General features: G+C 35.9%; 2 protein-coding genes across 4 annotated transcripts; one reads left to right on the forward strand and one right to left on the reverse strand.

The window, feature by feature from the left end:
* The first annotated feature begins 1840 nt into the window (after positions 1-1840).
* On the forward strand, positions 1841-18475 carry LOC107490048 (protein RST1). 3 transcript variants are annotated; one of them, XR_008009455.1, is made up of 26 exons: positions 1841-2291; positions 2853-3137; positions 3231-3314; positions 3405-3681; positions 4128-4378; positions 4601-4784; positions 4880-5067; positions 5210-5310; positions 5648-5723; positions 6039-6170; positions 6257-6338; positions 6437-6509; positions 6845-7004; positions 7095-7225; positions 7314-7405; positions 9794-9885; positions 9959-10171; positions 10273-10350; positions 10677-10859; positions 14401-15297; positions 15391-15687; positions 16108-16755; positions 16935-17085; positions 17273-17391; positions 17574-18089; positions 18173-18475. XR_008009455.1 is itself a non-coding variant. In XM_016110814.3 (25 exons), exons 1-25 carry the CDS (start codon positions 1914-1916, stop codon positions 17952-17954), a joined length of 5553 nt encoding a protein of 1850 aa, XP_015966300.1. In that variant the 5' UTR covers positions 1841-1913; the 3' UTR covers positions 17955-18475. The 3 variants fall into 3 exon arrangements, 2 of the variants coding, with proteins under 2 accessions (XP_015966300.1, XP_052117861.1); XM_016110814.3 differs by having other exon boundaries at positions 17574-18475; XM_052261901.1 differs by lacking the exon at positions 1841-2291 and having other exon boundaries at positions 3058-3137; positions 3259-3314; positions 17574-18475.
* Positions 18476-20217: 1742 nt separating this feature from the next.
* LOC107490055 (zinc finger CCCH domain-containing protein 41) lies at positions 20218-25598 on the reverse strand. The gene is made up of 4 exons (XM_016110819.3): positions 24168-25598; positions 21960-23171; positions 21292-21624; positions 20218-20760 (listed from the first exon to the last, which is right to left on the reverse strand). The coding sequence occupies exons 1-4, from the start codon at positions 24945-24947 to the stop codon at positions 20326-20328; spliced, it is 2760 nt and encodes a 919-aa protein (XP_015966305.1). The 5' UTR covers positions 24948-25598; the 3' UTR covers positions 20218-20325.
* Positions 25599-25631: the final 33 nt, after the last annotated feature.

A 25631-nucleotide genomic window follows, 5' to 3' on the forward strand; every position in this document is an offset into this window, starting at 1 on the left:
CCGTTGTCTCCACCATCTGCGACGAACCCGAGCCACCCTCACCGTCCTAGTCATTTTTTTTTCGGTCCAGATCACCGCCAGCGAGCCACTCACCAGTCTCGCACTTCCTCCACCGAACCCTAACTCAGTCCCTACTCTCTGTCTCTCTTCTACTCCAATGAACCCTAGCTCACCCCTGTCTCTCAGAATTTGGCTCAGGTGTAGGGGTGAACGCGGATTGAATATGGCCAAAATTTTAATCCAATCCGCACTAAAATCACCGGATCGGATCGGATCTCAGATCTGCAGTTTTATTAGCTTGGATCCGATCCGATCCGCACATTTGCGGATCGGATCGGATCAGATATCGGATATATCCGTAAAACACAAAAATATTTTTAAAAGCTTATTTTTATTTAAAAAATATCAATAAAATTTATTTTTTCTGTTCTTTTAAATATGTTTACTCTTAAAATAATATTAAACATAATTTTCTTAAATAATAAATTAAAATAATACAACATATATGATAATTATTAGTTAAAATAAAACATAAAAAGAATATTTGCTTATTTATTTCTTTATTTTTGCGGATACGCGGATATGCGGATACCAACACAAAATCTGCAATCCAATCCGATTAGTGTGCGAATCGGATCCGATCTGATCCGGTAGCCTTGCGGATTAGATCCGATCCATGAACACCCCTACTCAGGTGAGGATTACTCATTCATTCAATTTCCCATATATCCTGTTTGAGTTTGACAATTAATTTGTTGTAGGGGCATTAGGTGGTAGCACTCTGTTCTGAATTCAATAAAAAGTTAAAAACGATTATGATAAAGGTAGTTTGGGATTTTTATGTAATTTTTTAGTATTTGAATAATTTTATTGTATAGAATTCATATTTTATAAGTATAAATAGTAATTTTTTTTATGAGTAAATTTGACAATTTTTTAAATTTTTATAAGTAAAAATAGTAATTTATTTTTTTTAATTAATAAAAAATTTATATATCTTTAAACTAAAAATTAGGCCTTTTTTTCAAAAATTAATTAATCTCTTATTTTATTCTTATTCTATCATTTTACTGACACTTTTATTTTAAGAGATCTTAATCAACAAATTATTAGCCCTTAGTTACAAGGTTAGTAGATATGGTTAAAGTATACTTTACTAACGTAAAGTCCGAGCTCAGAAAGAAAACACCCTGGTTGGATTTTTTTTCTAAAATAAAATTAAAAAATCATTTATTTAAAACTAATTTAACATTAATTTTTTTAATACATTTTTTTGGTTCAGAGCAAGTTATTCGCACCAAGACAAACTTTACAGAGTACGCATAATCCCGGCTAGTTCCCGTTCAAATTATAAAAAATGGTTAACTCAAATTTATAAATTTTATAATAAATAATGACAATTATTATTATCGTCTCCAGAGTATAAAAAAATATACAAGTGTATATAAGAATAAATCATATTTTTATTAAGGAAATAATGTTTTTTTATTTATAATAAAAAATTTATTTTAAATATGACTTATTTTTATATATCTATATATTTCTAAAAACAATAAAAATATTTGTCATTATTATCAGTAATATTAAAAAAATTATGTCTGTATATTTTTTTTGTGACTAAACATAACACAAAAAAAATCTAAAAAAATTATTTTGTATATTTTTATGTATTTTTAATACGATGATAATAACTTAAAAATTTGAGTTTAGTATATTTAGAAAAAATTGACGTAAAAGTTCGCGGAGTTGTGCAAACTCAATAAAAAAGAACACTAAATTAAAAAATAAAAATCGTATTGAAAAATAGGATTTTAAAAAATAATAATTTTGTTTATTTTATTTCAGTGAAAATCTTAGTCTGGTTTCTTCTTCTTCTCTGAATTTGATTCCTGGAGGTCGCAACACTTGACTCCATGGATTCCTACGACCCTCTTCTCGAAAAGACCCGACTCCCCCAACCTTCCCTCCAGAAATTCGCAGTGGCATCAATCTTCCAGAACATTCGATCCGACCCGCATTCCGACCCGGGAAGGCGTGCTATCTCCCAATGCCTCAATTCCTCTTCCCCTAACGTCGTCGACACTTCCGTCCGCGAGCTTTGCCGCCTCGTAACGGACTCCGTCGTCCCCCTCCAATTCGCCTTGCTGGAGCTCCACTCTGCCCTCGAAGGATCCCACACGAGATTCGTCCCCGTTTTCGTCAAGGGTTTGGGCTTCCTTGTTCGTTACGGTTTCCAGAAGAACAATGCCACGTGGCAATTCTCTTCCACTGAAACGCACCCTTTCGTCAAGGTTTCTTCTCTCGTTTTCACTGCATCCGTTATCAGCTTCTTGATTGTTAATATAACAGCTCAATTTTGAATTATTATTATGATTATGAGTTATTTTGAATCAACATTTTAGTTTGAGTTCATAATTATTGGTATCTTGTGCCGCAAATACCGTGTTAGTTTTGCAAGGGATTCTGTAAGAAATTCTGAGGAGTGTGTAGGTTTGTGCAAGTATCTGGAAAATGCAGAACACAATGCAACAGAGAAAATGTCATTTAGTTGGGTGTGTTAGACATGTGATAAAGTTAGTTGAATAGAATTAGCTGGTTGAGTAGTGATAATTATCAACCATGTGTCGCGTACAGAATACATGTTGGAATACAAAATAGTGTGTGAAACAACACATGTATTTATAATGATTGAGACTGATATTTGGCATGCACATAGTATTTTTTGTTAGCTATTGGAACAATATGTCACATGTGCATAAAGCAATTAGTAAGCTAATGAAACTGACTTTACATTTTTTATCATCTCATTTCTGTAGTAAATATAGAATTAAGTGTGATTTGATATTTGGCAGGTGTTGTCTAGCCGTTCCGAAGTTCAACCTGAACTGCTGCAGCAAGTGTTGATGTTTATGTTGCAAAATAAGCGACTGGGAATGGACGAAGTTTGTGAATTCTTGAGGCCATTGTTGAATTTCTCAATCATAAGATTATTAGTTTCTGAGTCATCTTCCACTTCATTTGCAATGCAACTGGTCTCATCTTTGGCTTCATTTTGTTGCTCATTTCCTTATGAGTCTATTCCTGTTTTTAGACTCGTAGTTGGATGCCTCAAGTATCTTCCACATGAGACCTCAGAAGTAAGTGCAATTGTGAAAGAAGAACTGCTTATCTTGGGTTAAATAAGTTTTTCATGGTTATTATTTACTTTATTGCTTATTGGCTCTTCTTAGGACTACAATAAATTTGTATATACTGTAGAACACATGACGGAGGCATATATAGTGGTACTGAAGTCTCTGGCCAGAAAGAAATTGGTACGTACCTTGTATTCTTGTAATTCGCAGTCCACACTGGTGCTTATTGTACTACCCTGTACTCATATTGTTCTTGGTCCCTGTCAACAGCTGATTACTGGGGCTCAAAACTCTTCTGTGGAATTTCTAGAAACAGTTGTTTCCCTGCTCACTTGTCTTAAGTGGTACCCAAGTGGTCACGAGCCCATCTTTGAATTATCAAGGCGCCTCTTATCTGTACAGAAGGATCTTGGGCTGCAATGGGTACCTGGTCTGTCATCGACTTTGGTAGCATTATTCACAATATTTGTTCAATCAGAACTTGAGCATGAACAGGCTTCAGTATTGAAACTTCTTCTCTTAGTCCTGAAGTGGAAATATGATAGTGGTAAGTTTGCTATAATTGTCCTGATTTCAGAGTTTATTCATACATTCAAACTGAATAATTTGAAGTATGATTTTTTTTTTTTTAAAACTGTCAAGTTTCTTTTTAGAATCCTCGAGTTTCAAGTTAACCTAAGCCAATAACATTTGTATTTTGTAGACAAGGTTATGCACATAATATTGCTTTTGCATACTCTTTCTTCCTGGTGTGATGAACTCGGTTCAATTTTTTTGGTTGGTTGGTTTGTTAGCTACTTGGCAAGTATGCTATGTGTGGTTTATGCATGTTATCTTCCAGGATTCTGAATAGCCATATATAGTTCTTTGATATGGGAGTAGCTATATCACTTCTTCCTGCTGTAATTTGCTCCAGCTCAAAATTTTAAAGTTATCCTGTATAATGACAATTTTTTTAATATAATTTGTTTATTATGATAATTACCCATGCAGATGATGCTATTAGCAGAACTAAATCCTCTCCAATTGAAGAGATTTTGTTTTTACTTCCCACTGTCAGCCTTATGTCTTCTCCTTCCAAATGTGTGAAAGGACTGGCTGCCGATTTGCTTCTCGTTTTGGAGAAGCTCCTTGTAAAAATGTTTGTGGTGCCAAATGATAAACCAATAACTGAGAAGGGAGCTCACTATCTAAGCACACCAGGAACTATACTTTCAAGACTTGTGCAACATCTGTGGTATCAGGTTCCTTTTTTTGGTTGTTGTCTGGCATTATTTTTTCCCCCACTCTCTATTCTCCTCCTTCCAACTTTCATTTAACACAGAGAATATAGGGATTAAAATGCTGTAGGTTGAATATTCATTTACAAGCTCTCCAATAGTGTAACTAGAATGACAGAAGTATAATAATAAGAATTAGAACTAGTAATAATATAATTTAGAAATACTATCACTCTTCTGTTTCAGGATGGAGGATATTCTTCCAAAATCTTCCTTCTAAATTTGGCTTTGAATGGCACAAATGAAACCAAAATAATGCATGATAGACCAATATCTTGGGTTTCCCATGTACGAGGGTTCTGCTTGTCAATTATTGACCGGCGAAAGTCTTTATTACCTCTCACACATTTTCAGGAAGTATTCTTGACTGGTATGAGACGCTAGCCTATGGGAATGGAGTTATTTGGCATTGTTTTGTTAGAAGGATGCAAGAGATTGATGTTATTTCAATGTATGCTTTTGCAGAGATGCCCTTGTTACTCGGTGCTGTTGTTGGTGTTTTGTTGATTCATCCATCAATGGGGGCTGCTGCTGTTGATACTTTGTCTTCTATTGCCATTATGGATCCCAGATTGGGAGTTCCTTTGTTGCTAACCATTATGTTTTACAGCAATATATTCACAAGAAAAGATGTTGCTAGCCATGATATGTTGGTAATTTCTCCCTTCTTCACTGGCACTTATTGCTCGACATACTGTTCATTTGTCTCGATTATTTGTCAGTATGGTCCTTTATTTGGCTCTCTCTCTCTCTCTTTCTCACACACGCACACACATTTTAAAACTGTTGTTGCAGCTAAAAATCTTGGAAATGCTGCCATCACTTGCTTCACATTCAGCAATGATTCCACTGGTAGTTCAAACTCTCTTGCCGATGCTTAACAAAGATGCAAAAGTGTGAGTACTCGATTAGATATTGAGAATAAATATTACTATTGTCGTAGTTTTGCTGTATGATATCTCATATCTGTTTATCTAGCATAGCAATAATGTTGTGCCATTGATGTCCCTTTTGACAATAAGTATCCAAGAGTTGGTCCCAGTGATTGAAATTTGAGCTTCTAATTCTATACATACTTAGTTGAAAAAAGGGACCACAATGACATTGAAATACAATTTGTTTCATGAATAGTTTCTGCTATTCCTTTGTATAAATTAGAACTCTTACTACGTTCAATTACTCATTCCATGCAATTCAGGTTTTTATATTATTCTTTTTAAAAAAATTATGCAGCTCGCTATATGCTACAGCAACTCGATTACTGTGTCGAACCTGGGAGATCAATGATCGAGCTTTTCCAAGTTTGCAAGTAAGTTTCTAATCCAGTCTACACTGTCAATACTTCAGGCAGAGACAACTCTTTTAGTCCAAAAGAAATGGAACTGGTAGCATAATGAGTTAAACTTGTATTTGCAAGGTTGAACAAATTGAATTATTAGTTCCATTGACTAACTCTATTATTTATGGAGACTGCATTTTCCAGAGTCCACAATTCAGATTCAAAGGGCTCTTGCACAAAGTAGTATATTGGATATAAAATTGTCACTATACTATCCCTTTTGTTTCTTTGAAGCTTACTCTATCAAAATTACCTTAATTTATTTTATATTTTCTCCATGTTTAGGGTGTTTTGCTTCCCAAAGGATTCACTGATTTCATGTCAGAGAGAGCTATCTGTATAAGCATGGCTGCTTCCATTCGAGATATTTGCTATAAAAGCCCTGATAGGGGTGTTGACCTTATCTTGTCTGTTTCGGTATGCCCTGCCTGTATATTGTTTTCTTGATTCTAACCTTCAATGCATGCTTTCTGGCAATCATGGTCTTATGTTCAAATATACAGACTTGCATTGAGAACCCAGATCCTGTAATTAAAGTTCTTGGTTTGCAAGGACTTGCCCACCTTTGTGAAGCAGATGTGATCGGTACTGTCAACTTTGTCTTTGAATTAGATCTTCTGGAATAATACAGTATCAAGACGTATTAAAGCATTTTAATGGGATATGCTGTGTTGTTGATTTAGATTTTTACACTGCATGGGGTGTCATTGCCAAGCATGTTTCAGGATACCATTCTGATCCTGTTCTTGCACATAGGTAAGCATGTCTAAGGTTCTGAGCATATGCTTGTATTTTTTTGACTTGTACTATACCAGTGATGGGGGTATTTTTATTTTTATTTTTTTCCGAAAATAGTTGACAGGCTAAACAGAATAGTTTTTACCCTGGGCTTTTGCATCCCAACTCTTATCAAGTAGCATTGACAAATTTGGTTCTGTCTACTATTGGAAACCTTGTTCTTCTTTTAGCTACTAGATTTGCATTAGAATGGTATTTCAAATTAATTCTATTTTCCCTCTTGAATTTCATGTTAAATTGTAATCCTTTTGTCTCAACAGAGAACACTTCCTCATAATTTGCTGTCTTTGCAGCATTTGCTTTCTTTTAAGGTGGGGTGCAATGGATGCAGAAGCCTATCCAGAAGCATCAAAGAGTGTGGTGCAAATTATTTGGGGCGTAGCTACCTCTAGTCAGGAGGCCCAGTGGGCTAAAGCTAGAGTTTCAGCCCTGGAAGCTCTTAGCCAATATGAAGTATACTTTGCCTGGTTCTGAATGTATGAAATGTTGTTATTTTAGGAGTTATACTTTCTCCATTAATATTGTTATATTACCATTTTCCAGGTGTCACAGCTTGAAAAAAGTATTGCAGATTTTAAGAAAAGAACTTTGGAGCTGTTTGTTTCTGAGACCTGTCCCAAAATACTGAAGGCCATGGAGGATTTTCAAGTCAAGATAATTACACATGAGCACATGTAAAACATCATATCATACAATACCTTTATTAATCTGATGAATGGATAATATGATTAACTTCATTAAAATTGTGTTTTTTTGTTTTAGAAATCGCCGACGATTGGTCAAGGAGAAAAGAGTTTCAGGAAGTAAGATTGAGAAATTGGTGGATGTACTTCCGCAGGTTATATTCTCTTCAGGTATGGCAGTATTAGCTTTCCATTTTTGTCTTCTTCTTAATAAGAATTCCATGGCATGCTTACTAAGAAGATCCAAAAAGGGGTTAAAAAGGAGTTAAAATTCCTAAATGGTGTTCCTTTTTCTTTTCCCTGTGACTTTTACGTTTGCATTTTTAGTTCAGAAGATAATTAGAAATAAATGTATTTTGAATTTCCTGAAATCTAAACGGAGTACTAGAGTGGTTGTAGCTAAGTTGACAAGAAATGACAATGCAGAAAAAAGGGGTCAATATTTCCTTTAGTGCGGTGGCAGAAAATTTGCTACTTTATATTTTGGGCAAAGTATTATTTTTGTTCCAAATGTTTGGAATAAGTATCAATGTTGTCCCTAATATTCTTAGTCCTAATTGTGTCTTAAACATTTCAAAAGTGATTCAATGTTTATCATCACCATTAACTCTGACAAAAATTACTAAGTGATGACATATATTATTAGGGGTGAGCACGGATAGCGGGTACCCAATTACCCGTCCGAACTCGAACCGAACCAATTAAATTGGTTCTGGAACCAATGGGTAATCGGGTCTAATCCGAACCAAACCAATGGCTCTCTCTAGTAATTGGTTTGGGTAACGGTTCTGGAGGTGCGGAACTCGAACCAACCCGTAGACCCGATCATGTATTAATTAAACAAAAAAAATTTAAAATATATATGTCTTTTAATGATTTTGAGTTTCTCTCTATTGCACTTTTGTATTTAGATTTTAATGTGTTTGGTATTTAACATTTTTGGATTTTAATGTGTTTAGTGTTTAATATGTTTGGATTTTAATGTGTTTAATTTTTAATGTGTTTGGTGTTTAACATGTTTGGATTATTTCTATTAAGGAAAAGTATAGGTAGACAATGAAAATACTAAACAATGTGAACAATGGATATATCGGATTTTCATTTTACTAGGTGTGCGGATGGTTATTCTAATATTAAGATTTAGGTGGGTAATTTGGAGGTGTAGTGTGTTTTGATTTGATTGGTGGTTGTTCATGTTGTTCAAGAAAGTTATTGGTTACCTAGCATAACCCATCTATTAATTTTACATGTTTATTGTATTTACAGAATTTTTTAGATAAAAATTGTTTTTTTTTTTATGAATTTTTGTTTCATCAGGTACCCAATTACCCGAATCGAACCAATCCGTTATTAATCGGTTTTATTTAGTTCGGTACATACACCAAAAAAATCCAAACTAAAACGAACCAATTACAATTCAATTGGTTCGGTTCTAATTTAACCTAATTTAACCCTAAACCCGAACCAACCCGACCCGTGCTCACCCTTATATATTATTAAATGTTGCATGTGGCAAACTCTAATGATATAACAACAGTAAATAATTTTTTTAGAAAAGTTAAAAAACAATAAAATTAAAAAAGAAAAATTAAATTATAAAAGATTAATAATATTATGGGTTTTTTCCTCATTGCCAATCGTCATCGTGCTATATAACCCCATATTCTTCTCTGCTAAATTGCTGAATGGGGTTTGAGAAGGTATATATTCTCTGGTAGTATTCTTGATGTGGTTAAAAATGGGAATAATATTGAGTCACTTTTGAAATGTTTGAGACAAAATTAATACTTTACCCTTTGGTGTTTATGGGTTAGGTGAAACCGGGTTTGATATGACCTAGACCCGGTCCGAAATATACACCGGGCTTATTTGTTAGACCCGAACCCGGCCCTAGACCCGATGAAACCTACACACTTTTGGGCCACGATTATACCGGATAAAAACCGGGTCAAAACTGAGCAGTTAACATTACATTACCTTGATACCTTCTTGTAAGCTAGCATGTGAAAATATCCAAATTTCCAAGACTCCAACCATTATTTGACATGGTAAAATTCACTTTGAAAAATATAACAAAAACTAACCCTTCTCTAAAATTAAAGCATAGCCACAATCAATACTAATATTGTCTAATAACACCAAATATTTAAATCAATACAAATAACACAATATTATGCATTAGTCTAAAGTCGTGCATTTTAAACATAAAACATTAACTATAATGACTAATAACACAAAATATTAAGGTTTACAATACTTAAATACCACATAAGAATAGCCATCATCCATTATTAATAACACAATATTAATTGTGTGTGATGACTGGGCCAAGATCGGATGACCCGAACCATGGCCCGGACCCGACCCAAAATAATGACCGGATTTATTTTTGAGATCCTTACCCGACCCTAGACCTGGTGAAATCACACCAAATTAGCCCTTAAAATGTTCGGAGCTGGGCTGGATCTACGGGCCGGGTCGGGCCATGCACACCCCTGGTCTAATGTATTAATTTGGTCCTTGTTTGAATATGCTCCGACACAGACTTCCGATTTGCAGGTAACACTAGTGAAGCTAGAAAATTGCCTGGTGCAGCTTTGTTATCTTTTTCTTTTACTCCTAAAGACGTGAAAGCCTATCAGGAATCAAAAGTAAGATACCAAAAGATTAGCTATATTTTTTTAGAATTGGCTTCACTTTTAGTCTGATATCATAAGTATTCAGAGGCTAAGAGATGTACATGCTGCGTATGGAAATGCTCTAGTGGAAATGGCTTCTTCTCTTCAGCTCTCAAGAAATATCATGCTTGCACTTATGGCACTGCAATCGTGGAAAGGCTTTGTGCGACGTTGGATGAAGGCTTACATTGCGTCCTATGATACAAAAGCACAGGCTGTCCTAGATAAAACGTCTAAAGCTGCCAGTGATATTTTAAAGGTTTAGCTTAATGTTGTTATGGATATCCTGTTTGCTCTATATGCAAGTTTTACACAAATTTATCTTATTACATGTTCTTTTCTGTTTTTTATTTTGTGCAGAGAATGATGGCACTAGCAGATGAAGCTATACCTAGAGCTGCTGAAAATATTGCACTGGCTATTGGTGCACTCTGTGTGGTGAGAAACTTTCCATAGTTATGCACACTTTTCCTTTCCCCTCAAGTTTTGCTCCACTGCTGCCTGTTGGCATCTCAATAAGCCATTGGTAGGATTATCAAACTTCTGATTATGTGGGTATTAACAATGACTTAAATTTTGCTATATAAATGATCATTTGCAGTGATTGAATTATTTGGATTTAACTTATTTGTATACAATAAATTAAAAAAAAAAAAATCCCACAAAAAATTATTGCCTATAAAATAATCACAAACCATTAAAGAAATGGCAAGTCTTGTGTGATAAGCACCAGATTGTTATGAGATTTGGCCTTTCTATTTCAGGTTTTGCCTCCATCTGTTCATACTGTTAAATCTGCTGCTTCAAAGTTTCTCTTGGAGTGGTTGCTTCAGCATGAACATGAACACCGTCAATGGTCTGCTGGAATTTCTGTTGGATTTATCTCAAGTTGCCTTCATGTAACTGATCATAAACAGAGATATCATAACATCACAGGACTTCTTGAGGTGCTTTTTCCCCCCATTCTTGTTTGAGTAAGTTGAAGTGTTTGAATATGTTATATTATCAAATGTATAGGGAATCAGCCTCTTTACAGAGGAATTACAGAAATAGAAATAACTAGAAAATAGGAAAGAAGGAAAAAATACTAGCCTAAAATAAAAGAAAAATTTCTAATTATAAAATCCCTAAAATTAAGCTAAACCAAAAAAGGAAAAGATTTATAATTAATTTTATTTACATAAAAGATTCATGAAAGGAATTAGGAATTTGATTTTGATTTGATCTAGTCAACACTCCCCCTCAAGCTGGCTTGAAGATATCATTCATTGACATCTTGCTTATTATATGCTATCAAAAGTCTTCTTGGGTAATCCTTTAGTTAGAACATCTGCTAATTGTTCCGTGGTTAGAATATATGAGATGCAAATCTATCCTCTCTCAATCTTTTCCCTGATAAAATGCTTGTCAACTTCAACATGTTTAGTTCTATCATGCAAGACTGGATTATGAGAAATGGAAATTGCAGATTTGTTGTCACAATACAACCCAATTGGTGGAGAAATGGAAACTGTTAGTTCTTGTAGGATTTTCTCTACCCATAGTGCTTCACATATTCCATGAGCCACTGTTCTAAACTCAGCTTCTGCATTACTTCGTGCCACAACACTCTGTTTTTTACTCCTCCAACTAACCAAGTTTCCGCCAACAAAAGTACAATATCCAGATGTTGACCTTCTATCCATGACATTCCCAGCCCAATCCACATTTGTATAAGCTTCTACTTGAAAATGTCCATGCTTTTTGTAGAGTAACCCTTTTCCAGACGACCCTTTCAAGTACCTTAGGATTCTAAAGACAGCATCCATATGTTCTTGACTAGGTGAATGCATAAACTGGCTTACCATGCCCACAGCAAAGGCTATATCCGGGCGTGCATGGGATAAATAGATTAGCCTCCCTACCAACCGTTGATATCTTCCTTTGTCCATTACATTTTCTAGTTCAGCTGGCTTCAATTTTAGGTTAGGCTCTATAGGTGTTTTAGCAGCTTTACAACCAAGTAATCTCGTCTCTTTTAAAAGATCTAGGATGTACTTTTGTTGGTTCATAAAAATGCCTTCCTTAGACCTTGCAAATTCAATTCCAAGGAAGTATTTTAATGAGGTTCTTTGATTTCAAATGCTTTGGCAAGCTTCTCCTTCAAGTCTTTTAGCTCCAAAAAATCATCACCTGTCAGAATAATGCCATCCACATATACAATTAAGATGACAGTTTTATTAGCTGCTGAATGTTTATAGAAAAGTGTATGGTCAGCTTGGCTTTGAGTATAACCAAGTCCCTTCACCACCATTCCAAGTCGTTCAAACCAAGCTCTTGGGGATTGTTTCATCCATAGAGAGATTTCTTTAGTTTGCACACTTTATTCCTCCCTAGTTCAGTCTCAAATCCAGGTGGAAGTTTCATGAACACCTCTTCCTCTAGCTCCCCATTCAGGAAAGCATTCTTTATATCCAATTGATGTAAATGCCAATTGTAATTCGCAGCAAGAGATAAGAGAATCCGCACAGAGCTGAGTTTGGCAACTGGAGCAAAAGTCTCTCGATAGTCTACTCCATAGGTTTGTGTATATCCCCTAGCTACTAACCTAGCCTTATACCTCTCTATGCTTCCATCAGCGTTGCACTTGATGGTAAAAACCCACCTGCAGCCAACCAATTTTGTATTCTGTGGCAGATCTACAATCTCCCAAGTTTCATTCTTCTTGAGTGCATGCCACTCTTCCAGCACTGCTAATTTCCAGTTGGGATCATGAGATCATCTAGTGCTTCCTCTATGTTCCTAGGCAGCAGGTGCCACTAAGAGTGCATTAGACTCCAAAGAAGTCTGTTCAATCTTGCCTTTCCCCATCATCACAGCTCTACGAGTTTCCTCTCTTCTAACTTTAAGCAAATACTTTTCCAATTGAGGGTAGGATTGCTCTTCCAATAATTCTGCCACGAACTTCATCTAGCTCCACGTTGAGGCCTGCAAGAAACTGGAATATCCTCCCTTCTTCCACTGTTTGTTGGTGGTGTTTGGCATCAGCGGCTGAATTCCACTTGTAGTTATTGAAGTGGTCAAGATCCTGCCACACCCGCTTCAATGTGTGGAAATATTTGGTGACATTGTCACTCCCTTGTTGAATTTCTCTAGCTTTTAGAGTAAGTTCATAAATCTGGGATTTATTCCCAAGATCAGAGTACATCTCCTTGACACTCCCACAATCCTTTGGCAGTGGTATAGTACATGTAGTTACTGCTGATATCCTCCTCCATTGAGTTCACCAGCCATGTCATCACTATAGAATTTTCGGTATCCCACACATTATATTGCGGGTCAGTGATGTTAGGCTGGCTTCGGTCACCGGTGAGATATCCAATCTTCCCTCTTCCACGGATATACATCTGAACTGATTGAGATCACCTAAGGTAGTTTGACCCATTGAGTCGAAATGTGGTGATCTGAACTGAATGGGAGTCACCACTAACTAGTATCCGTTGCTCAGATTTGAAATCTGATGGAGTAGGAGTGGTGTTCTCCTTCTGTTCAGGATTAATGACTGAGGAACTATCAGCCATAGCTATAAATCAGAGGCTAAGTGCAGAGATCCTGCTCTGATACCAAGCTGAAGTGTTTGAATATGTTATATTATCAAATGTACAGGGAATCAGCCTCTCTATAGAAGAATTACAGAAATAGAAATAACTAGAAAATAGGAAAGAAGGAAAAAATACTAGCCTAAAATAAAAGAAAGATTTCTAATTATAAAATCCCTAAAATTAAGCTAAAACCAAAAAAGGAAAAGATTTATAATTAATTCTATTTACATAAAAGATTCATGAAAGGAATTAGGAATTTGATTTTGATTTGATCTAGTCAATAGAGTATTTCTATTGTATTATTATTTTCTCTTTCTGGAAAAAAAAAAGGTTGTGTTTAAGAAAATATTTTTGGAAACAAAATCTATTCTAATACGAAAAGAATAGCAGTTTTAGGTTAAGAATGCTATAAATATGTTAGATGTAATGCAAGTGTTTGCAGCAGAGTCTTTTAACTCCACCTTCTCCCTTGTCTTTGCTTTGTGATTCAAATAAAAACTTCATGGCGAAAAGAATTCAAACCTGTATGACATTATACACATGCTGTAGCATACTTGGGGTCCTGTTCACCTTTGTAGTAGGGCAAGGGTGCATGAATAGGGAGTTGAAGAACACCATTGGATATATGTGCTGTGTAGTAAGAGAGGCTAAAAAATGCAGTTTTTCTAAGGGGTCCCATCATTTTTTCCAAGCTAGGTCCAAATCACATGGATGAGTTTTGAGGGTTGATTGAAGACAGGAGGTGATGATGTGTAAAAAAACTTGTCACTGATGTGGTAGTTGACTTCTGTATTGATTCGACAGCTTTCTTATGAGTTACGAGGTTGTATTTAGAAGTGTAGTTGTACACATACTTACACTCTTCCAGAGGGATAATTTAAAAAAAAAAAAATCTGCTTTTTTCCAGGTCCTTTTTGCTAGCAGAAGTTCCCTTGTAAAAGGGGCATGTGGTGTTGGATTGGGTTTATCATGCCAAGATCTTCTTACCAGGGTTGAAGCTGCTGATAACTCCACTGTTGAAAACGAAGCTAACATGGTTCCAGAATCTGAGTTGCTAGGAAAAATTGTTACAGCCTTAGCTACAGTGATACGTGAAGGAACTCGATCTTTGTCTGTTGTTTTGGACAGTCTATGCTCATGCTTTCCACCTGGTTCACATAAGGTGAATGCTAAGGTACTTGAACAATCATTTAGTAACAGTGATGATTTTGAAGAAGATATATGGGGTGTTGCTGGTCTGGTTCTTGGTTTGGCTACTTCCATTAGTGCAGTATACAGAGCTGGAAATTTAGAAGCTGTTCTCAAGATTAAAAGCTTGGTATTATCATGGCTTCCATATGTGAATTCATTAGTTCTGAAGACTAGTTCCCATGGGGAAGAATCTGTGATTGTTTTAGCACTAGGGTCCTGTCTTGCACTTCCCACAATAGTTGCTTTTTGCCAGAGAATGGAATTGATGGATGATACTGAGTTGGACCAAATTGTGGTTGGCTTTAAAGAGTTTATTTCTGACTTAATCTCTGTGAAGAAGTCTGGCATTTTGCACCAGAATTTAATGATGGCATCATGTGTTGGAGCAGGGACGGTGCTTTCTTGTATACTTAATGAAGGCGTTCACCCTGTTGAGGCCGAAAACATTAAAGGTTTGCTGGAACTGTTCAGGAAATGTTACTCCAACCCTTTCCCTTTTCTGGTCCATCTTGGTGGTATGCTAGGAGTTGTTAATGCTATGGGAGCTGGCGTAGGGATTTTGGTCCATGTGGATTTTCCAAATTACACCAAGCAAACTGATTATCAGAAGAAGGTAATTTACTAGCTGCTATCTTTCCCACATATTTGTTAATATTTGGTTTTGTTCTTTGTTTCATATCTTAACATCTCTCCATGTTAACAACAGGATTCGTCTTTTGTTGTGGGTCCTCTTCTAATGAGTTCTGTTGTTGAACCATACTTAACATCTTTGGTGCAAGAAATTTTTCTCGTGGCACAACATTCTGATAATCATCAGCTACAACAATATGCTTCCTGGGTACTTGGCTTCCTTCGACATCATTTATGGTCCAAGGAACATTTGGGTATTGAAAGTGATAATAATGTAGCGGAAACTACTTCAAAATCTGTTTCTCAAAGTGTTTCTGAGGACAATGTGGTTTGGAAACTCAGTTCGTGGCTTATGGATTTCAAATACACTGTGGTAGATCTCTTACCTTTATTTTTGCAAATTATTCTGGAGTTCTTAATCTTTGACATATGCAATTCCTTCTTCAGATTTTGTAAACTATGTCATTTATTTCTAGTCCAATTAATCATTCACTTGAAGGTAGTTTTGGGTTCGAAGTTATAGTTTGTGTAAAAAATCATGTGGCATTTCACAGAATTAGCTCAAATTATTCACAAATGATATGTTCAAACTGAATTGTTTTTCCTCCATTTGATGTGAAATAGCCATGATAACATCATTGAATGCCAATCCATTGTGATAACTGTATCTGATCATTCTATTTTACTTTTCATTCCAGATTTAGGTAAGGACTCTTTATATTTGATAGACTTGCAACATACATGTTCATTTCTTCTGATTGTTCTCATTTTTTTTTTCGTTATCTATTCTCAGCCAGGTACTATTGTACATGTTGTTACAGTTGTTGCTGTATTAAGGTGCCTTTCTAGAGCTCCCAGATTGCCTAGTTTGGATTGGGGAGCAATTATCAGGCGTTGTATGAGATACGAGGCCAAAGTTGTCGAATTGTTGCAAGCAGATTCTGCTTTTGAGATGGGTACTCTTAGGGAGCAATGCGTACAGTTTGCATTAGCTCACGCAAATCAATTTGATTCACTCCTAACTTTTCTTGATGAGCTATCTGATTTCTCTAGGTTCAGGACACTTGAAATAAACCTGCAGTCATGTCTGCTAATTCATCTTGCAGACTTTGTAAAAGTATTTTCAAGCTCCAGGCTTGAAAAGCTTTTTGGTGATGTAAATAATCATTTGTCTTCATTTACCTCGTGTGAAAATTCTGGCAGCTTGTTACGTATTTCATGCTGGAAGGGTCTTTATGAGTGCCTAGATGAAGTTTCTGTGGGCACTTCTGATCACATTTGCCTTGTTGAGAGGTGCATGGAAGTTCTATTTACTTTATTGCCACTTATGCAATCTTCTGGCGGTACAGTGTCAGGGAATGTTAGTTCTGCAGAGGAGTGGGCTGAAGCAGTAAGTTGCTTAGGGAGGGCTCCACAGAGTTGGTTATTGGATTTTCTGAAGGTATGGATACATGAACTGTCTCTTTATCAGCTTTTCCTTTTGAGAATATTATTTACTGTTTCATGCTGATGTTTTGCAGTTAGTTCAGCTGCTTTTGCACTAAGTTTAGTGACATTAAGCTTATAATATATCAAAGGTCTGTTTGAACTTGTGACCTAAGCAATCATTTACAAACACAGGTTTCATATGAGGAGTTTGTTCATGGTGCTGTCCAATCCGTTGATGTGCGAAAGAAGGTCCTTATGAAGATCAAGCTAGTGAAGAGTCATTCCCTTGCACTTGTTGAACTTGGAAAAATGAAATCATATGTATTAAACTCCAAAATCCAAGGTAAGTTTTCTGCTATGGGACCCAATGTTAACACTTTCTAGAGCACAGGAAAACAGATCAATTTAGGGTTAAGCAGTTAATGGTTCTTAATTGAGTTAGAATTGCTACTTTTATTTGGAACTTGGAGGCATGTTAAGCTTGGATGTGTTCATTTTAAATGTCAATGCTAAAATTTCATATTTTGCAGGATTCTGGGATGTACTCGTTGAAATTGCAGCAGCTTTGCAGCATGCAGATCGAAGTATTAAAAGACAGTGGCTTATTGACACAGTTGAAATTAGCTGCATATCTAGTTTTCCTTCCACGGTAGGATTTGATAGTCAATGCTAATGTCTTCAGAAATTAACGTATTTTTGCGATCATAGGTTTGATATTTTTGTTTTTAAAATTATACTTAATTGTAGAACAAAATGTTGTTGAAATTGTACAAGTTGAATTTGTTGTGATTCTTATTCCATTTACAATAAATCTCCTTATTTACTCTGCAGGCATTTCAGTTTCTTGGTTTGCTATCTGCCACCTGCTGCAAATATATGCCCTTTATGATCGTTGACCAACAAACGGTGCTGAACGATCTACCAGTCATCCTTGTGTCTCTTCTTGATGACAAGAGCTGGGATGTTGTTGCAGAAACAGTTGTTTCCCATCTCTTTTTGTCAGCAGAACGCATATACCAATGGACAATTCAGATAGCAGATGGTTCCTATGTTCCTGGTTCGCAATCCATTGATGAGAGTGAGAATCAAGGCGCTGATTCTCTACTGCAAGTGGTGCATCATACTTGTGTACTACTTAAAGGCTACTTGCCATTAGAAAAGCAGGTTCGGCTCGCCAGCATGGTTATCCCGAGATGGGAACTACATTCTTGAAGATGACAGGAATATCCTGAAGCTAAAAATGAAGTGTGTTCTTTGTAAATAATTTGCGTAAAGGAACACAACAGCATATGGCACAATGTTCTTTGCATGAGAATTTGCACCATTCCATTGTGCTTTTTTCTCAAGGTTAAACTCATAACAAGCTCACAAGATTGTGTCTTTAAATCGAGTTTTAATCTTTAAGATTCAAATTTACTTCCATGGTTTAGGTGAACTCTGGAGTTTGATAGAGGACAGTATTGGGTGGAAGTCAACCGTCTCAGATGTTTCTTGCAAAGCAAACAGCTGATTATGTACAGTTTTGGTTTTCCAATGTACTAAAGCTAACCAGAATGCATGTTGTACCATTCCTTGTTTCTATACAAGCATGCTGTACATTGTAAGATTTGGATGCAATGGTTAAAATTCTAGATGTTAGTATATTTTACATTCATCTTTTACATTGTTTGTCGGGGTTGAATTTAAGTTTTGAACTTGATGGAATGAATATGTAGTAGAGATTCAGATGCTAAGGTCTCTGCGGATGGGTCACCTGCACGGCTGCGTTGTCACTTGTTCATGGGTTGCCATTATTAGAGTTACGTTAAGATTTCTCCTTTACTGCCACTAGAAGATAATGATAATAGGAACTAGTAATTTTAACCATTTTTCCATCTTATTGATACTAAAGGGAATAATAAACTTATGTTCGAACCAAAATCATTAAAAGTGAATTTTAAAAGGGAACGTAATTTTTTACGATATTTAAAAATTCTTTTGTTCAAATAATTTGTTTGGATCTAAAAAAGTTTACTTAAATAAAAATACAATATTGCATGAATATCATAAAATAAGAATGGTTAGTTGGTTACGTCCGTGTAAATTCTTTTATTGTATATGAATCGGGGTTTAAAACAAGAAAATGAAAATGTAAATCTCTAAATGGTTTTGGTTTAAATGGGAAAATGGCATAAATCGTGGGTTTTGTTCTAAAATCTTAGTTCAACCAGAAAAGCAATAAATATTGGTTTTATTAGATATGCCTCAATGGTGAAGGTATATTTATGTTTGAAGTGTTTAAGTTAAATTTAATCCAATTATAATTGGTAAATTAATTTTTTAGGAAAAGATATTATGACAATGTATCAAGATCGTAAACAAGGGTGGTTTTTTACTTAAATTACATTTTATAAATATCAAATTAGTTGTTTTTTTATTTTTCTACTTGTTTTATTTATTTCAATGACAATTTTCACCACTCAAACATGGGCTCATATTTTGTAGAAACTATTTATTTCTACAATGCAGAAAATATCATGAACAAATATTAACCAAAAAAATATGGAAAAAGGAGAAGGAGAAAATCCTATAAATGATTTTTTAATGGTGTTATATATCTAGGTATTAAACATGTTAGGTGTATACTAAAATCAACTATCAAAATAAACCACTAATATAATATACATATTAAAATACAAAATACAGATTAAAAATAAATTAAACTACACAATTTTAGTATACAAAGAAATGACATTTGTGTGTGTATATATATACACATATATATCATTCGTCCAAACACACGAATAGATATCTTTATTTTTAACTGATTTGGTTAAACCAAATGGATTTTTATCTGAAAGTTTCGCAATATTTCATTGATTTATGCAATAATGCAATCTATTGTCTCCTCAAATTTATTCTCTCATTCAATTTTTGAGGTTCACTAAAATTGATGTATCTAAGTAAATGCATCTAGATATATCAACTTTTAATAAACAGAACATTTTTTTAATATAAAAAAACAATAATTCGAGAATGAGAGTAAGACTTACATAGAATACAATGGCCAGAATTGAAAATACATATAGTAGCACTTCTGGCTTCTCATTCGACTTCGTTTTAAACTCGGATGATTAACGTTTAATATTATTCAGAAACATAAAAAGTTTATCAGAAAGATTGACGCAAAGAATCAAACGATGAAGGTTCTTTTTCCCTATTGGCCATACGAATAAAAAGGGTGGATGGAATACATCAATGCTCTTTCTATTTTATAAATACTTAAAAAGGGAAGGGTTCCCAAACATTTGTTATGCAACCGTTCGGTGGCTTCTAACATAATTTTGATAATCAAAACTTTGATCCTACAACTGAACTATCCAAAGCTGAGAACATCATTGAACCATTCAACTAATACCACCAAATACATGAAGAGGAGGAGGAGGCAGCCAAAAAAGATGAAATTTACATGTCTCAATAGTTAAAAAGGAACATATGGAAAATTAAAATTTTTCATAAATTGAAAAAATAGGCTCCCGAAAATTATAGTTTCATAGATTTAAAATTTTTACCTCAGCTGTACAAATCTGATAATTAGACCCTCTCAACAGGCATTAGCATCAGGTGATTGCCTGGGGGTACCCTGGAGATCATCTTCACCTTGTTCCATTTCCATATGCTCTGAACTGTTATTGATTTCGGAACTTTTGGGATCATCATCTGATACAATTGGTTCTTGGTTAGCAGAGTTCTCCAATTGTTCTTCAGGATGTTGGTCTTTTTCTAAAGGCTCCTTGGGAGCAGGAGGAGAATGTTCTCTACTACCAGCAGCATTGCTAGAATTACTAGGTGTCAGCCACACAAACTTTAGGTTATGGTCTTTCCAGCATTTTCCATTAATGAATGCTCTCTCGGCTGCACGTCGAGTGGTGAAAATTATCCGTGCCTCTTGTTGGTTACTACCATTGACTTGTGAAGCTTCTAGTTCAACAGTGGAAAGTTCGCCATATGGTAAGAAGTGTTCCTTCAAAATGGCAACCTAACAAAAACGAGTTATACTTATTTCAGCTAAAATATAATAAGTTAAAACTGATTCTGTCCCATATAGAATAGTAATACAGGAACAAGTCCAACACAAAATGACTGTGTGATACACAATAAATGAGTTCTGTTAACCAAGTTCTTATGCACCACAGAAAACTAACGCAAAACCTTTACAACAGCTAAAAAATGACACCCTTCAATTCGAAGGCACTACCCGCATCTACTGTGTTAAAACACAAGAAATACTTAACACTGGTTCATCCTAAGGATGTACGCGACTTGGCATGATGGCATAGCTTAGTCAAAGGTGTTACCAAAATCTTAAAATTTAAGAAGTAAAACCTTTTATGAATGTAAGTGAACACATCTGAAACTCTGAATCCAATATTTGATATTTTCATGCATGAAGATATGTGGAAGTGTTGAACAATAATGTGTAATAGTCAAGTGAATTGTATTACCCACACGCAGGTAAGGAAATCCATTCTAGTAAGTTCAGAAATAGAAGATAGGCAGAGAAACTTACATCTGCTAGACCAGTAGGCAGAGGAGGCATGATTCTGAAAGCAGTGGGACGATTATCCAATTTGTATCTGTTTACAGGCGCAAATGGTTGCATTGGCTGCTTTAGGCCTGTGGGTTCTTGCAATCTCATTGTAGTAATTGGTTTGGGACTTTGAGATACAGTATTGACCAACTGTTTGCTTTTATCAGCAGTTGTCTCTGCATGTGGAGATGCCATACCAGTATCAGCATCAGACAACTGCGAAGAAGCTAGTTTGGCAACATCAGATGCCATGCCAGTTTTGGGTCTCTTGGCAGCTTGCTCGGTTACTACTTCACCCTTGACTCCTGTAGCCTGAAAAAATCAAAGTTTATATTATGAGGAGGAATGATATCAATACAGGAAACAAGATGATAAGATAAAGTAAGAGGAGATATGTAATCATCCTTGAATTGTAAGTCCAATTTTTAATAGTTATGCAAAGGACAAGTCACTAAAAGCCATTTTATTAGTTGCTAGTAATATCCTTGACTTGGACCGAAAATAGAAGGCAGTGTACCTGACACCAAACGGATCACACTACTTACTATAGGTCTATAGCCATTTAAGCTAGCAAAAGCCAAAAAACAATGTGCTTATAACCAATGTATTATTAATTACAAATTAAAGGCAAGGATATTTTAACTTACATGTTTCTCAAGTTTGCTCAATTGGCGTCTGAACTCATTACGCTTTTGATCCAACATTTCCTGCTTTTTGCGCAGTTCTTCCTTTAATTGCTCTAGGTTTTCTAGCTTCTTTTGTATGGGAGGTGGACCCTTGGACCCATCCAAGATGACCGGCTTTGGTTGATCAGATTGCGTTGATAATTCAGCATTAGTCTTTGAAGCATCAGATTGATGTATATCTTTTCCCCTATCAGCGAGAACAGGAATGGATGGAACAAAAGCTGATGCTTGCCCACGGGGAGTTACAATTACACCATTCCCACTTGTGGTACTTTCACTGCGAATGCTATCACGATTAGCCCACCATAGTTTGATAAAACGATTACCCATTACAGCATCTGGGGCCTTCAAAGCAGCTTCAGCTTCTTCTCTCTTGGAGAATTGCACAAAAGCTCGCTCACTGTTCAATGGAATATATATGTCAATAATTTCCCCAAACTTCTTAAAATGGGCAAGAAGTGCCTCCCTTTTGTTGCTTTTCTGAGGTATACCGTTAACAAATAGAGTGCGTAATGCCTTTTGCGAAGGTTTCCGTAAAGTTCGCATGCTTTCAGTTTGTACCTTCATCAAACCATCCAAGGCTTTTGGGTCAGTATCATCTGCTATCATTTGCTTTCCTTGAGAGGAAGCAGTTTGAGCAGCAACTAATTCATCATTATCTTCCTTCAATTGATTCTCAGGATAATGAAGGGGATTCATGGTAGAGTTTGTCTTTTCTTTCATGTCATATCTGTTTTTTGAACCACCAATTCTGGCCCAGACAGATGAACTAGCACCCTGTGAACTGACAGAAGTTCTGGTAGTACCCACTGGACAATCACCATCTGGAACTTCTGATAACCTCATATGATGGTGGGCAGAAGCATCACTAGGAAATGCCTCCGTTTCTTCGATCTTGGATGACTGAAGAGACTCCAGAGCGCCATCATTCCAAAGGGGTTGATCAGGATCATAAACATCGGCTGCTCCACTTGTGCAACCAGAACCTGGATATGCACCATCCAATGGCAAGACATCATCACCAACTCCAGACTTGCTAATTTTTCCAGGTATACATTTGCTGTTCACTATTGTGGTGGAAGCATTTACTGAATGTAGAGATCCTGATCCTGCCGGAGCTCCAATTAGATGTGCACTTGGAAGCGAAACAGGAAGGTTGAACTGTGAAAGACTCTGAAGCAACAATAAATTAACTTCTAGTTTAGCAATGAATTCAACCATATAGAAAAGGAACTATGCAGCATCCAATTCAATGAAGCAACCAACACACACTACAGCAATGATAATGTTAATATATATTGCTGCTCAAACATTAAATGGCTGAATGTTCTGCACATTTGTTCCAAAAAACCCACATAATTTATGTTAACATTTTATCAACAAAAGTTGTCAACATTCAGAATATCTTTTACATTGAGCAATTGAAAAATCATCCCCATACTCCTTGGGGGTTGGGTTGGTTACCAATGGCATACACCCAAAGTGCGAAAAACAAAAATGATATGCTGTGGCACCTGGCGCACTTAACTAAGGTTTGTGTTACTAGTTCAACAAGACATGACATTGCTTTAAAACAGATGCTTGATGCAACAACAACATTTAAGTCAGGATAGCAGGTCCAAATAAAAAAAATCCCCATTCTTCTATATATGGATGAAAAGTAATTTTAATAGAAAGAAATGATAATATAAGGATCACATTCAAGGAGAGAGAAAATCAAGGATGCTAGAGGGCTGCCATTCATGTAGAAATGACCACCCATTAAACAAGTTCGTGGGCAATAAGGAAACCATAACCATGCACGTATCCTGTGCTAACCAAAATTGCATAAGTTGCTGTCCTATGATCACTTTAATCCTTTTGCTTCATTTCACATTTATAGGATGGCTACTGCTTCAGTCAGATATAATTTGCATACAAGAGTGCACAATTATACACCAAATAATTCCACAAACTATATATTCCCACAAAAATGGCCTAATTGTTTTTCCCCTAATTATAACACCCTCGTAATATGAATAACTGGAACACAATTGTTGTGCAGTAATTCTGAAGTGATTTCACAAGCAATCAGTCAGTCTATTTTATTCAATTATGGAATGACTACAGCAGTTGAAGATTAAACAACTCATTAATAAAACAACAGGAAATATCTTCAAAAAAGTGTACCTGGACATCTTCAATAACAATCCGATTAACACCATGCTCCATTGGGCACATGTCACCTCTAAGGCAAAACCCTCGTTCCTCAAAATCTCTACAACGTTGGCGAGGAATATTCACATTTAGTGATGGATTAATAGGAGGTCTCAGAGCTGCCGGTAAACCCATGGGATGGAGCATATCTAGTCCTCCATTGGGTACTGTTGGAATTAAACCAAACGTGTTCCAGGATGCACTTTGTGCATTTGAAACATTTGGTAATCCTCGCCCAGTATAAAGGCTTGGAGGAATAGAGCCTGGAACCAATTGAGTAGCAACATCAATTGAGCTGAACCTAGGATCCCGATGGTTCCAAAAACCAGATTCTCTACCTCTTCCCCTACCAACACTTGGATCTCCAGTAAAAGGTTGGTTTGCCCGTAGTCTCATGTCCAAAGGTGTTCGAGGACCTGAAGTCAATCCAGGGCGCCTTCTTTCAAACTTAGAATACAACTCTTTATCTGTGGTGGCATCATTGTAAGTTTTCATTGTTTCAAATCCTAGAGATTCATTTTCCCTGAAAGGATGCCGATTCCCAAAATTTTTGTTACGTTTTCTGAACGGCCTGTTATTAACAGGCTCTGAAACATCTCTCTCTGAAGATTGAGAACGAGCTTCCCTCCTCCGATGCTTATGATTCCGATCGTCATCATCATCATCACTAACTTCCTTTTCCTCGGGATCGCTACTTACACAATCAGATGGAACAACAGACTCTGGTTTTGGAGATGAAACTTTCAGCTCCATTAATTCTGTTATAACAAGTTTTATGCTATCCTCTTCCAAAGCCCAACGAGGTATGACCAGCTTATGTTGGCAGGAAGAGTTCCAAAAGAATAAAGGGCCTACATCAATAGAAATTTAGGACAACAAATATGAGCAAGGTTAGAGAATACATTTGTGCATGATATTTGCTATTTATATATGCATTTTGTAGCACGGTCTCCAATCATCTATCCTTGCAATCAGTGATGACCCAAGGAATATGGGGCACAGACAATTCTTGAATTGCACTATTGCAGAAAATTTCCGATGAAAAAGAAATCTATAGTTGCACATTTTAATAAAAATCGAAAGATGAAGCCCTAACAGGGAGTAATATGATCAATACGTCATTTGATATTATTCCTTTAAAGCTCAGGAAGCACCACAAAGAAAGAAATGGTCTTGCCCTAGGAGATCAAATGTTAACTTCATAAAAATAAGCCAAACTGTAAGAAATATTCAATGGATAACAAGCATGAAATTCATTACTTACAGAGTAACCCTACATTCCTAAAAATTGTGCAACAGATTCTACATTACAGTATCATACCATGTATATTAGGAACCAACCATATACGCAGCTACTCAGCATCACCACTCTAAGCAAGCATACATACCATAAGAAAATTATCAACAACTTAAAGCTGCTTGTTAATCACAAATAAA

Source organism: Arachis duranensis, chromosome 5, assembly GCF_000817695.3.
Source record: "Arachis duranensis cultivar V14167 chromosome 5, aradu.V14167.gnm2.J7QH, whole genome shotgun sequence".
In the NCBI taxonomy this organism is placed as follows: Eukaryota; Viridiplantae; Streptophyta; class Magnoliopsida; order Fabales; family Fabaceae; genus Arachis; species Arachis duranensis.